This window comes from Maniola jurtina, chromosome 4, assembly GCF_905333055.1.
Source record: "Maniola jurtina chromosome 4, ilManJurt1.1, whole genome shotgun sequence".
Lineage (NCBI taxonomy): Eukaryota > Metazoa > Arthropoda > Insecta > Lepidoptera > Nymphalidae > Maniola > Maniola jurtina.
This window is the reverse complement of record NC_060032.1, coordinates 3691620-3705525: the sequence shown is the minus strand read 5'-3', so window position 1 is coordinate 3705525 and position 13906 is coordinate 3691620. Positions and strand designations below refer to the sequence as shown.

The 13906-nt window shown below is 35.9% G+C and overlaps 1 protein-coding gene across 1 annotated transcript; it reads left to right on the top strand.

Annotated features, from left to right (window-relative positions):
• Positions 1–747: 747 nt before the first annotated feature.
• LOC123864650 (gustatory receptor for sugar taste 64e-like) lies at positions 748–13241 on the top strand. The gene is made up of 11 exons (XM_045905257.1): positions 748–908; positions 1430–1574; positions 2081–2199; positions 3401–3580; positions 4369–4517; positions 7444–7566; positions 8024–8178; positions 8535–8579; positions 9308–9479; positions 10638–10727; positions 13080–13241. Exons 1-11 carry the CDS (start codon positions 752–754, stop codon positions 13197–13199), a joined length of 1455 nt encoding a protein of 484 aa, XP_045761213.1. The 5' UTR covers positions 748–751; the 3' UTR covers positions 13200–13241.
• Positions 13242–13906: the final 665 nt, after the last annotated feature.

Below are 13906 nucleotides of genomic sequence, written 5' to 3'. Positions count from 1 at the left end.
AATCTTTAAAACACAAATAGATAACATTTATAATCGAATCTAGCTTAAACAAACGTTTTTAATATGTATTATTTTTTTTGGACTCATTTTGGCAAACGCTTTTTGAGCAAATGGCAATACCAACTACAATGCAACTGCAATCCAATTACAAGACCATCGGTCGGCCATTGTGAATTTAGTAGACTACGAAATTATGAACCAATGGTAATTGAATTAAAATTGCATTGTAGTTCAATGACAAATCATGTAAAATAGCAGACTTGGGGCCCAGTTCATTGATTGTCATGAAAGAACAAGTGTAAATTAAAAATTTATAACACCCCCGACAAGTGAAGATTACAGTAACTAGAAAAGAGCTGATAACTTTCAAACTGCTGAACCGATTTTCTTGGATTATAGCTAAGAACATTCTCGATCAAGCCACCTTTCAAACAAAAAAACTAAATTACAATCGGTTCATTAGTTTAGGAGCTACGATGCCACAGACAGATACACAGAAACACAGATACACACGTCAAACTTATAACACCCCTCTTTTTGGGTCGGGGGTTAAAAAGGATAGGACACACAAACACACTGTCTTATTTATAATAGATATTTAGTGTCAGTATGAATAAGCATGGACATTGGACACCATAAAATATTGACTGTTATTGTAGGCCAAAAAATACTTAGGTAACTAACATGTCCCGTAGATATAATATTTGTAAACATAATACCATTAATAAACAATTACTTGTATGTTTCAAATATGGCACCAATTTCTGATGGCTTCACGTTATTATCGAGTCAAGGTCCGTCAATGATTGTTGTGAAGGAAACCAAGTTCGCTGTAATACAGATCATCTATAGTCAAGACATGGTCAAACGGTTGAAAAGAAGTTATTTGAAATTCTGGTTACTAAACAGTAAGTAACTGAGTCAGATTCTTAGATTCTTTACTAGATGGTGCTCGCGAATTCTTCCGCGTGGATTTAGATTTTTGGAATACAAAGTACCTAGTTTATATAGATAGTAGATTTATATAGATCTTCTTTTCTAATCCGAACCGCCAGGATATGGAACGCCCTTCCGGCATCAGTTTTCCCTTCCACCTATAATATGGGTACCTTCAAGTCAAGAGTGAATAGGCAACATCTAGGCAAGCGCGCTCCATCTTAGGCTGCATCATCACTTGCTAGCAGGTCTGATTGCAGCCAAGCGCTAGTATATATTATTTAAAAAAAAAAGTTAATATGTCTTTGGTTAATAACTATTACTGTTTCTATTCTGCATATTACTACTTACTACTATTTACTTAATCGTTGGTCATATCCGGTGGGACCCCTACATACTGTACTATGTACATATCTACCGAGTTATTGACTAATCAAAATGAGTCTTTATTCATAAATGTAGTATGAGGTCTTGATCCTTTTACGGTTTTTAGAAAATAAAGTCGGCACGTCGGAGTTGAAATCCTCAAAGCAGCGTGGCACGTTTCAAGAGTCGTTGCGGTTAACTTTGATAATTGGGCAAATGTTCTCGCTTTTGCCCGTCGAGGGAGTGTGCAGCAAAAAAGCTTCTTATGTCAAGTAAGTTGGTTAATCTCTCTAATCAAATAATTAATTTTACTGCCATTAGTTTTTAACCCCCGACCCAAAAAGAGGGGTGTCATAAGTTTGACGGTTGTATCTGTGTATATGTGTATCCATCTGTGGCATCGTAGCTCCTAAACTAATGAACCAATTTTAATTTAGTTTTTGTTTTGTTTGAAAGGTGGCTTGATTGCTGTTCTTAGCTATTATAATCCAAGAAAATCGGTTCAGCCGTTTGAAAGTTATCAGCTCTTTTCTAGTTATTACTGTAACCTTCACTTCTCGGGGGTGTTATAAATTTTTAATTTACACTTGTTTAGATTAAAACGTTGAAGCTGTGTTCTGTGGGTAGGTATTGGGAGGACATTCCAATAATTCGTTAAAAATGTTTGAATAATACCTATTTTTTCTGTGGACACTTATAATATTATTGCGCCTTGCAGATTTGCCTGTTTCAGCGTATTATAGATAGTAAACTTTTGGTTCCTTGCATTTGTTTTCAGATTCACATGGACATCATGGAAATGTTCCTATCTATTGCTCTCCTTGCTTGGACAAATATTTATCACGATTATGTGCATCTATAAAGTAGCACACTCTACGACGTCGTTAAATAACACAAGTGCGTACTTATGGTTGCCGTTATCTATTTTCTACACACTTTCTTTAGTATATTTTTATAGATCCTTAAATCTGAAAAGGTCATTCCAGTGATATGATGGTATGTTGTGCATAAGTTGTTCATTGTAGCATTTTATCATCACACTACTAGTATAAAGGCGAAAGTTTGTGTGTATGTGTGTGTGTATGTTTGTTACCCCTTCACGCAAAAACCACTGAACGGATTTGGCAGAAATTTAGAATGGAGATAGATAATATGCTGAATTAGCACATAGGCTACTTTTTATCCCGGAAAATCAAAGAGTTTTTACGGGATTTCGAAAAATCTAAATCCACGCGGACGAAGTCGCGGGCGTCAGCTAGTTTAACTATAGATGTAGTTGGACAATGCAATATCACTACATTATCATCATTATCAACCGATAGATGCCCACTGAGTCCATATGAGTATCTAGAAAGACTCTAATTTTTTGCACAAATCCTAAGTGTTTAGCGCGAAAATGAAGCAATTTTCGGCATGTTCTTAGCACCATTCCACGCAGCCATGTTTTGTACTTAAGACAGCATCCCTGATATATCGACAATAGTTACAAGTTTCACAGTTACGATCTAGTCTTGTTAAGTAAATAGTTCTCTATGCAGCTAAGTGTGGGAATGTTGGAACTTGGACTTCAAGTTAGCACAATATAGTGAATTCTAACTTGCCCATTCCCCTACATGTCCTAAAGTGCGCGGTTGCAAGCACAACTGGTATTTTCATTTAATTGAGTAAATCTTTGCTTGTAGACTGTGGGATAAAAACTTTATATCTACTTATTTTGAAAAATGATTTGTCTTTGTCTCATTGTCGTAATAGTTTTGAGCAAACGGCATGTCTACGAAACCCTATATTTTTAACCCCCGACCCAAAAAGAGGGGTGTTATAAGTTTGACGTGTGTATCTGTGTATCTGTATATCTGTGTATCTGTCTGTGGCATTGTAGCTACTAAACTAATGAACCGATTTTAATTTAGTTTTAAGTTAAGTTTTAAAATAATATAATATTTATAAATATTATATTATTTTCTTGAATTTATATCCAAGAAAATCGGTTCAGCCGTTTGAAAGTTATCAGCTCTTTTCTAGTTACTGTAACCTTCACTTGTCGGGGGTGTTATAAATTTTTATTTTACATTTGTTAAAATTTCATTTTGTTATTTAGCACCGGTGATCTTCTACGGAACAACGTGTATGACAATGATATTATTTCTTCAAGTAGCAACCAAGTGGCCCAAGTTGCTACAGCACATATCCCGCGTTGAGGAGTTGGATCCGACCAATGATCAGAATCTCACCTACAAGTGCAATGCTACTTGCATTGTAGTGCTGACATTAGCTTTGGGTAAGTGTTGCAATGTAACGTTGTGAAGGTTGCATTTTTTCGTCGCTTCTAATGAGAATCCATGGTTAAACCTTGAATACAACATAGCCGAAAACCCCCCACCTGGTCGTCATAGGGGAAAGTGGTTTATTGATGTCTAACCCGTGAATTCATCCGCGTGGATGTAGGTTTTAAAATTCTGTGGGAATTTTCCGGGGTAAAAACTATCCTATGTCGTTCTCCAGGTCTTCGACTATATCCATGTGAAAAATAACTTCAATCTGTTGCCCCGTTGCCTCTTGATTGAAGAACAAACCAAGACACTTGCAGGTATACATTTAACATGGGTAGCGATATGTGGAGGTTGACCTAACATAAGTAGGCACTCTGAAATGAAGAAAATGGCGTAGACCCAAAAAGTTTGCTCCAGCTGACCGCCCAGCTTCAGTTAGAAGATGCCACCGCATGATGATGCAATATTATGACGAATTAATTAGCTGCAAATCATCATCCCTTCACCAGCACACTACTCAGAACGGGTCTCGTCTCTAAATCCTCTTTCATACTAACCATACAAATCCTTTAACTTGAAACTTCAGGCCATGGACAAATAAAAAAGGGAGGACGGATTGCCGCTGGACACCATCACACACATTTACACTAATAATAAGCCTATCGGCTGCCATTGCTTTTGTTATTCCACTCACACATACTTGCACTACTGTGCTTCAATCCTTTCTTAGCAAGAAGTAGTCCCCTCTTTTTTTATAAGTCCATGTTTAGGCTTTGAGTTTTTTTTTTACTTCCAGTGGAACACCTCCTGTCCTTGATAGCAGCAATTACAGCGGCATTGGTGTGCCACGAATACGAATCATCTTACTCGGGGTTCGTGAATTATTTCTACCCTTGGGTCTTCAATTTTTTGCCCTACTCTCTCTGGTTGGGTGTTTTCACGCAGGTATTTTTATTATCCATATACATAGTATTATATTAAATGCGAACGTGTGTCTGTCTGTCTGTCTGCTACGTTTTCACGGCCCAACCACTGAACCGATTTTAATGGAATTGGGATACATCCCGGGAAAGGACGTAGGCTACTTTTTATCCTGGAAAATCAAAGCGTTCCTACGGGATTAAAAAAACCGAAATCCACGCGGGCGAAGCCGCGGGCATCTAATTTTTCTAAAAAAGTAATCGAGTTTCTTTTTTAGATTAGAAAGCTTTTCAGCTTCTGGTTTTTCTATACCATCGGAATGCAATTTCAAGGCAAAAGTGAAAAGGTGTCATTTAGACAACGCGCACTCCTTTTAGGGCTTAGAGGCTCAAACGGGCACGCCAGGAAGGATGGCTTGCGATATCTAGTTGCTCCAAATCAGTGAACCATGTTTACCTAGTTAAATTTACTAGTGAAGCCTAAAATGGGCACTATAACATTATTCTCAATATCCAAACCAATAACCACAGAACAACCCTGATGTTAGGAATACAAATAGCTATTTTATGATCTCGTAAACCGGATTCTGTCCTGACTTAAATATTGCTGAAGTAATGACGTCACAGTCCCCGAAAATGGACGTTTTATTACCACAGAAAATATTAAATTGTAACTTTCCAGAGAAATGTTAGATTCGATTATCCCCATTTCTGACTTTCCCAATTGCGCTCCCTTGGAGTTCGCTTAAGTTTTCTTTTTAAATAACCTTTTATTTATTTCTGGACCTTAATAAATATTATTATTAGTTATAATCCATTCATATGAGTAGGATACGACTAATTTTTAGTTTTGTTTGGATTTGGATATAATAAGTTTCATTATTATCTACCAATTTGCATTTGGCTTCACCTTGCCTTTGATTAGAACCCGGGTTGTTATTCTAAGATTAGAACTCTTTCAGTTCAGTAGTCGTAACGTAATGCGTGCACACGCAATAACAGAAAAACAATTTGAATTTTTAAATGTAGATAGAGTTATTTTATTTCAGCCATAACTAACAGTTAGAATAGATAGAGCTATTTCAGGCATAACTATAAACTATAAATAGATAGGATTTCAGGCTAAAATTATAAAATAGATAGATAGGTAGATTTCAGGATAAAATTATAAAATATACTTTGAATAGACTTGTCTTAGAATAGACAGAGATATTTTTTAGCATTTTGAATAGATACATTGTATTTCAGGTATAAGAAAATTATAAACACTTTGAGTAGACAGAGTTTTGTACTTGTAACTCAGATATCTATACTAATAAATAAAATTGAAGTGTCGTGTCTGTTTAAACGAGCTGATCTTCGGAATGGCTAAACCTATTTTGACTGGACTTTCAGAGACAAGGCTACTTTTTTAACCGACTTTGAAAAATGGAAAAGTTGTGTTTTTCTACCTATGTACACTGATGCTTTCGAGATTTCTGAACCGATTTACGTAATTTTTTTTAATCGATAAAGGAGCTTTGCGAAATTGTTCCTTAAAAAATTTGGTGATCAATCCTGATGCTGCAGGTAATCTGACCAATCCACGCGGGCGAAGCTGCGGGAATCATCTAGTATATAACTATAAATACTCTGAATCGGTAAAGATATTGTAATACTTACTGTAACAAAAAAAAATAGGCCAAAGGAAAAAGAATAGAATATATTCGTGAGTGAACACGATCACAGTATTTAAAGGATTGAGCATCAAATCTCAATATAAATCTTCTTATAGATTAACCTACTGAGCGAAATTTATTACCGGATAGAACAGTTTTATCAGTTTTAATGTCATTTGTTCCGTTTTAGCCAGATTTATTTTACTTCTGAAGACGGTTGTGTGTGAATTTAGGACTTTATTGTTTACGACGCGGACAGAGTCATAGGCATCATTGAGTATAATCCCCATGACTTCGTCAGAGTGGAGTTAAGGTACTGGAAATCTTTGATTTTCCGGAACAAAAAGTATCTACTGTGCAATTCTCTATCCTTATCTATATTCATGCAAAAAATCACGTCGATTCGTTGCAACGGATTGAACGCGTTGCTCCGTTGCAGCCTGATTGAAGGAAAACCAAAAAACAAAGACTTACATTAGAGTATAAGTAAGAAAGTAGGATATATTTTGTTTTATTATTGTTCAGTCTCATAACATGTAAAGAAACGCTACAATATTTGCAAAATATTCTAGACTAGCTGATGCCCGCGACTTCGTTCGCGTGGATGTAGGTTTTATTTTATTTTATTTTATTTATTAAGGAACGCTAACAATATACATATTTAACATTTTATATATACTTACTTACAAACTATTACATGACCGATATGTATATCAATAACTAGCGTCCACAACATTTTTGTAGAGCGCCAGTAAACTTTAATTATTACAAAAGACTTAACAGATATAATAGATACATACAAGTACTTAAATAATAGGTATATGAAACATAATTACATTATAAAAAATAAAAATAAAATGACTATAGCTAAGTTAAACAAAGGTTAAGTACTAAAAAAATACAGTCAGTTAGCTTTGGATAAAATATGATCAGTGAGTTTTTTTTTGAAGGCAATAGCCGAGTCATGGAATATGTCGATTAGTATGTGTAGGTTTTTAAAAATCCCGTGTGAACTCTTTAATTTTCCGAGGTAAAAAGTAGCCTATGTGCTAATCCAGGGTACAATAGTGTGATCCAGTGATCTGAGCTGTATGTTGTGTTGATAAATTAATAAATCAGCCAGTGAATTTTTCCTTTCATATAATAGGCACTAATAGGTACATACATATATTTCGATCGGTCGATAATAATCTTTTTTCATGCCAAAACGAGATGCGAAATCGAGTACTGGATTGAATTAGTGTAAAATTTGATATTTCTCTTAAAAATTATAATTTATTTGCTTTGTTTCAGTTCCTCCATTTCCAGTCAACATTTATTTGGAACTTCTCTGATCTGTTTGTGATTTGCATGAGCTATTATTTGACTTCTCGGTTGAATCATGTCAATAAGAAACTACTTAATGCTCAAGGAAAGGTACAATTATAGTAAAAAAAAAATATAGTAGACCCACTCCGGGTTCGTTCTTCTGAAAACCATTTCTTAGTGAGGGTTAACGTAATAGAGAAAATCTAGTCAAAAGTGATCAAAATTATACTTAATTAGATATTACCCCGAACCTATTATTTGGTTAAAATAAAGAATTAGACAAGTGTAAATTAAAATAATTTAACACTCCCGACAAGTGAAGGTTACAGTAACTAGAAAAGAGCTGATAACTTTCAAACGGTTGAACCGATTTTCACGGATTATAGCTAAGAACACTCTCGATCAAGACACCTTTCAAACAAAAAAAAGTAAATTAAAATCGGTTTATTCGTTTAGGCGCTACGATGCCACAGACAGATACCTACTGAGATACACACGTCAAACTTATAACACCCCTCTTTTTGGGTTGGGGGTTAAAAACAACAAATGATTCAACATGTCACAGTATTTACCGGAGTCATTCTGGCGCACAACCCGGGAAGACTACGGGCGCGCCGTGCAGCTGGTAAGGAAGGTGGATGACGTCATCAGCGGAGTTGTCTTCATCTCCTTCGCTAACAACCTGTTCTTCATTTGCCTGCAGTTGTTCAACACTTTGGTGTAAATACTAACCTTTTCATTTCTCTCTGCTTATATATTTTTTTGCACCAGTATTTTTAGGGGTCAATCAATATCCGTACCTCAAAATGAAAAAGGACTCTTACAGGATCACTTCGTTGTCTATATATCGTGTCTGTCAATTCGGAGGAATCAAAACCTGTAGGATATTTCCAATTAACCTATAGAATCATTGGCAGGTAGCAATGTCTAATAGTTCCGCTCCGTTAAAACAAAAATAAATTGAAGTATGGATGCAATAAAAATACCATACCCCTTCCTGGATAGCCGGCTATCTTCAGACTGCATCACAATTCATCTCTTCATAGTACATATTATTTCAATCATTACTGTTACAGGGATGGAATCAGTGGGACAAGTGAATGTGCAAGTAAAGCTAAAGGGTAGGTTTATTTAATTATTTACAAAATCTTTTACATCCTATATGTTTAAACGGAACTAAAATCCTAGTTATATTTTTTAATATTATCTGCAATCATTTTATCAAATACTAGCGGATACCCGGCGTGTGATACTACGCTAAAAACTCTAAAACCATCTTCGCATTATTGCCTTTCTAATGAAACTGGTTTGTTGCATATCGATCGGAGTACTCGGAGTACATTCTTGTGTTTTATAATTATTAAGATGTCTAAGAGTTCTCCATAGTGTTTTCGATGGTGTGTAAAGTATGTTAATCCTCACTTGACCAACTTGGACTATGGTCTGACTCGTTTCTAGAGAGACGCGTACCTACTGGTCAAGCTTTGGATATGTATGATAATCCATACTTAATACTTAATAATATTATAAATGCGAAAGTGTGTCTGTCTGTCTGTTTGTCTGTCTACTACGCTTTCACGGCTCAACCGCTGAACCGATTTGAATGAAATTTGGTACCGACTTAGGTTATTTCCCGGGGAAGGACATAGGCTTCTTTTTGTCCCGGAAAAAGAAACAGTTCCCGCGGGGTAGCACGCTATCTTTCACGCATTTGTCGTTCAATAACGCCGCAACAGAGCTACGGATTGACGGCATTTTTTGCATAGACATTCAATTATTATTAAAACCTTGACTCACGCGAGCGAAGCCGCGGGTAATAGCTAGTGATGAAGTAAAATTGTATTTACAGGAAAAGCAGTCTACTCAACGGTTATGAAGCAGCTGCATACTTTCTGTTCTCTCTTATATACCTCATTGCCAGATCAATAGCAGTGTCTCTTATCGCTTCACAAGTGAACTCGGCGTCTACTGTACCAGCTCCTGTACTATATGACGTACCTTCACCAGTGTATTGTGTTGAGGTAAGGGTCCCTGGCGAGCTGTAATGGTACGGGGGGTAACCACTATGGGGATTTAGCAAATGATTTGAGATCGATTTTTTTCAATAGTTCTGTTCGGCAAACCAACTGGCCACTATATTCAGGGTACGAATGATTTGTGTTTGGTAAATCTATACATATAATAAAATTGTAGAAAAGTGGTGTCTGTACAATGGAAATATATTTAAAAAAAATAGCAGGGGTTGTTATTATATCGATGCCGAACCCGAAATTGTAATTAATTTTTTTTTTGTCTGTTTGTCTGTTTGTCTGTTTGTCTGTGTGTTTGTGCACGCTAATCTCAGAAACGGCTTATTCGATTTAGATACGGTTTTCACTAATATATTATAGTAAGCTTCACTTAGCATTTAGTGTTTATTTCATGTCAATCGGTTCATAAATAAAAAAGTTATGTCAATTTAAAGAATCACGCGCGCTTGAGCGTCCGTGGCTATAATATAAAGCGCGGTCACTATTCCACGCGAACGAAGTCGCGGGCACAGCTAGTTTTTGAATAAATTTGGTTCAAAAACCGGCCGCCAAATGTGACATTAGACAATAGACATATAGTGTGGTATATGAGAATATATATCCCGGAAAAACAAAGAATTTCCACGAGTTTTTCACAAAACATATTCGCGCTAACTATAAAGTTGCCTTCAAACTACGGAAATATACTATAATATATAAAAATCGCTCACCTTACTTTTAAATGACACTATTCACACTATATACGAGCGATATTTATATATTATATTATATTCCGTAGTTTGAAATCAACTTTAGGGTTAGTGCGAGTTTGCGGAACGATACGATTGACGCCGGTCAAACACGGTGGGTTGTATATATAATTCATTTATTATATCTTTGCTTCTATAGTATTAGTCAGCAGGTAAATCCGGCCTGCTGTTTGAAAAAATAATATTGTACTCAATGGATAGTAAAATTATTGTTTCATCCAGTTTTCTCTCAGAAAATTCTAGAAGAGTCAGCCAGTCTCTGAAAAAGGCAGATGTAGCTATATTTTTCACTCGTGATCGAATCAAAGAATCTTTATCCGTCATATCGTGACGAAGTTCGTTATCTTTACAAATAGGGAATCAGATCGGATCAGGCTTTTATTGGATCAATTTGTTGTAGGTCCAAAGGTTTCTGGATCAAGTGAACGGGGATAAGGTCGCGCTGAGTGGTTTACAATTTTTCAGCGTTACACGGGGTTTGCTCCTTACTGTAAGTTCAAGTTTGTTCAATATTAACAATATTTTTATTAAACAAGTGTAAATTAAAAATTTATAGCACCCCCGACAAGTGAAGGTTACAGTAACTAGAAAAAAACTGATAACGTTCAAACGGCTGAACCGATTTTTTTGGATTGTAGCTAAGAACACATTCGATCAAGCCACCTTTCAAACAAATAAAAACTAAATTAAAATCGGTTCATTAGTTTAGGAGCTACGATGCCACAGACAGATACACAGATACACACGTCAAACGGTTAGAAAAGCGTTGATTTAGCTTTTACACGACTGCCTAAAACAGCGGTGTAATAATGCTTCAAAGAGTTCATGTATGTATGGAAGTTTCTTTATTCCACTATAACTACTAAATGCCTCAGCAGTTTTGGATGTATGGGTTATCGTTAGAATTCTTACGCCATCCAGATTTGTATAAATGGATAGGCCGTGAAAAGCTAGCTGACAGACAGACACATTTTCGAATTTATTAGTATGGATGGATGAAAAAAGTATCGCGAAGACTAAATAAAAGGAAAAGGTCACCTCTCTCACTGACATTTCACAGTTCTCATTTCTCAATTCACTTCTTTAGGTTATTATGACGTAGACATCCATTTAGTAAGGATATTAAAAATTCAACCCTTAAGAGAGTAAAATAGGGGTTAGAAAATTGTATAGTCCACGCGAACGAAGCCGCGGGCACAAGTTAGTTATGATATTTGAGATGAATTTCAAAATTGTCTAATTGTTAAACGAGAGAGCCGATTATAAAAAGGTCGGACATTTTTCTTGTGCCTAATGAAATGAGAAAAATGCTTAAATTCTGTAAAGAAGATTAATTAGGGTTTTTTTTTTTTTTTTTTCCTTATTTTTTTTGGTGGGGTTTTAGTCTAAGAAGACTATGTCACCCCCGTAGGTTCTACAATTAACAATTATAGTGCGTACATGAAACATAACAATCAAAAAAAAAAAAACACAAATCATATATATATTACAACAATATTAACACATTTTGAGAAGCGACCGCACGTCCTTGGCCAGCGGGGCAGCTAATATGGAATTGCACATACCCACGCTGTAGTTGTTTTTAAGGACGCGCGGCCGCTCCGACCCGTTCCGTGCACATTCCATCAAAAGGTGAAAAACGTCGTCCACTTGTGTGTTTCCACATTCAATACAATTTTGTGTGGACGACCTTTTCACCATAAATTTGAATTTATTTGATGGGATGTGCCCGGACCGAAGTCTTAACAGAGTTATAATCTCTGCCCTTTTAAACTTGGACTCTGCGAACCATGGACATCGAGGGAGCTGAATTAGGGTTATAATTAAAAAATTCTTTAGAGTCGTGGGACTATATTTACTGAGCTTTTTTACAGTTTTCATATTATACAATTCATTCGTTTCTTCGATAATAGCGTTGATTATCATGTCTTGTGCTAAACTAAATTTTATTTAGAGTAGGTATCTGCATCTTTCTAATATTCCTAAAAAGGACAGAAAATGAATTTTAAATTAAAGACTATTTTACCTGTTATCTCCCCAAGCCACCATGATCCAAATTTCATAGTTGCCCTGTATTGAGGTCTGGGGACAATACGCAGAGAAACTTTCAGCTTTTACAAAACAACGAAGGTCTGGCACGCGCTGGCTCCTAGTCTGGTCACACTAATATTATAAAGGAGAAAGTTTGTATGTGTGTGTGTGTTTGTGTGTGTGTGTATGTTTGTTACTCCTTCACGCAAAAACTACTAGTTAGATTGGGCTGAAATATAGAATGTAGATAGATTATACCCTGGATTAGCACATAGGCTACTTTTTATCCCGGAAAATTAAAGAGTTCCCACGGGAATTTCAAAAACCTACATCCACGCGAACGAAGTCGCGGGTATCAGCTAGTTAGGCATGTATTGGTTAAAATTGACGTGTTACAATATATTTGCAAGTGATGTGCAAGAGAGGTGCTAGAGCTTCTTCAAGTTGTATTGCCAGTGCACACTTAGCCTTAGTAATTAATAAAAACGTATTATTTAACCGACCCAAAAAGCGAGGTGTTATAAATTTGACGTGTGTATCTGTGTATCTGTCTGTGGCATCGTAGCTCCTAAACTAATGAACCGATTTTAATTTAGTTTTTTTTTGTTTGAAAGGTGGCTTGATCAAGTTCTTAGCTATAATCCAAGAAAATCGGTTCAGCCGTTTGAAAGTTATCAGCTCTTTTCTAGTTACTGTAACCTTCACTTGTCGGGGGTGTTATAAATTTTTGATTTACACTTGTTAAAATTACAAATTAACTTGTTAGCTTTGCTCAACCTCAATGCTATTATAAGGTTAAATTTTTTTTTAGGTAGCCGGTACTATAGTGACGTACGAACTAGTCATGTTCCAGTTCAGTGGACCTCAACCCGATGCAGTACCAACTATATCAACTTTGTCGTACAACACCACTGTTGCATCGATATTTTAATGGACATATTTTGTAACTTTTAACTATTATTGAACTGTAGCTTTAGATAGAGATAATAAAAATATGTAAAATAAGTACAGTCAATGATATCATATCAAGTATACTCTGAAATGGATATGTAAGTATGTTATTTCTTGTGCCGATTTGGAGCGTATAGGAAATTAAAATATACAGTGGGCCAATTTATTAATAGTCTTTGTATTGACACTAAAGCTAAGATTTATAGACCATACCTACTTTGACTTTGCTCAGACTTAAGCTTCAGTTAAAACGAGACGGTTTTATGTCAGCAGTATAGCGCTGTCTCGCTTTAACAGTGTCTTAAGTCTAAGCAAAGTCAAAGTGCACTCTATAGACCTCAACCTTAGTATCTGGCAATGTATGACGTGATTTCTAATACTGTTCCAAAGAAGATAAAAAAAAGACTTTATACTTTGACCTTAGATTTATTACACCTTTATTACATGTTCCCTCCCAAAGCCACCATGACCCAAACTTCATAGTTGCTGATTCAACTAGTTCTACTAGAACTCTACTACTACTACTCACTACTACTAGTTCTAGTAGAACTATGATGAGTTCATAGTTCCTCCCTGTATTGTGGACGATACGCAGAGAAGCTTTCAGCTTTTATATAATAGCGAAGGTCTGGCATGCGCTGGCTCTCTCTCTTGCTTCAGTGTAGAGGTCAAAAAAGACATAACACC

Excerpts from the sequence above, each read along its gene's own strand:
- LOC123864650 (XM_045905257.1), top strand. The coding sequence starts at position 752 with ATGGCACCAATTTCTGATGGCTTCACGTTATTATCGAGTCAAGGTCCG. Across the intron at positions 1,575-2,080 it reads AAAAAAGCTTCTTATGTCAA|ATTCACATGGACATCATGGA; the intron begins GTAAGTTGGTTA and ends ATTTGTTTTCAG. Across the intron at positions 3,581-4,368 it reads AGTGCTGACATTAGCTTTGG|TGGAACACCTCCTGTCCTTG; the intron begins GTAAGTGTTGCA and ends TTTTACTTCCAG.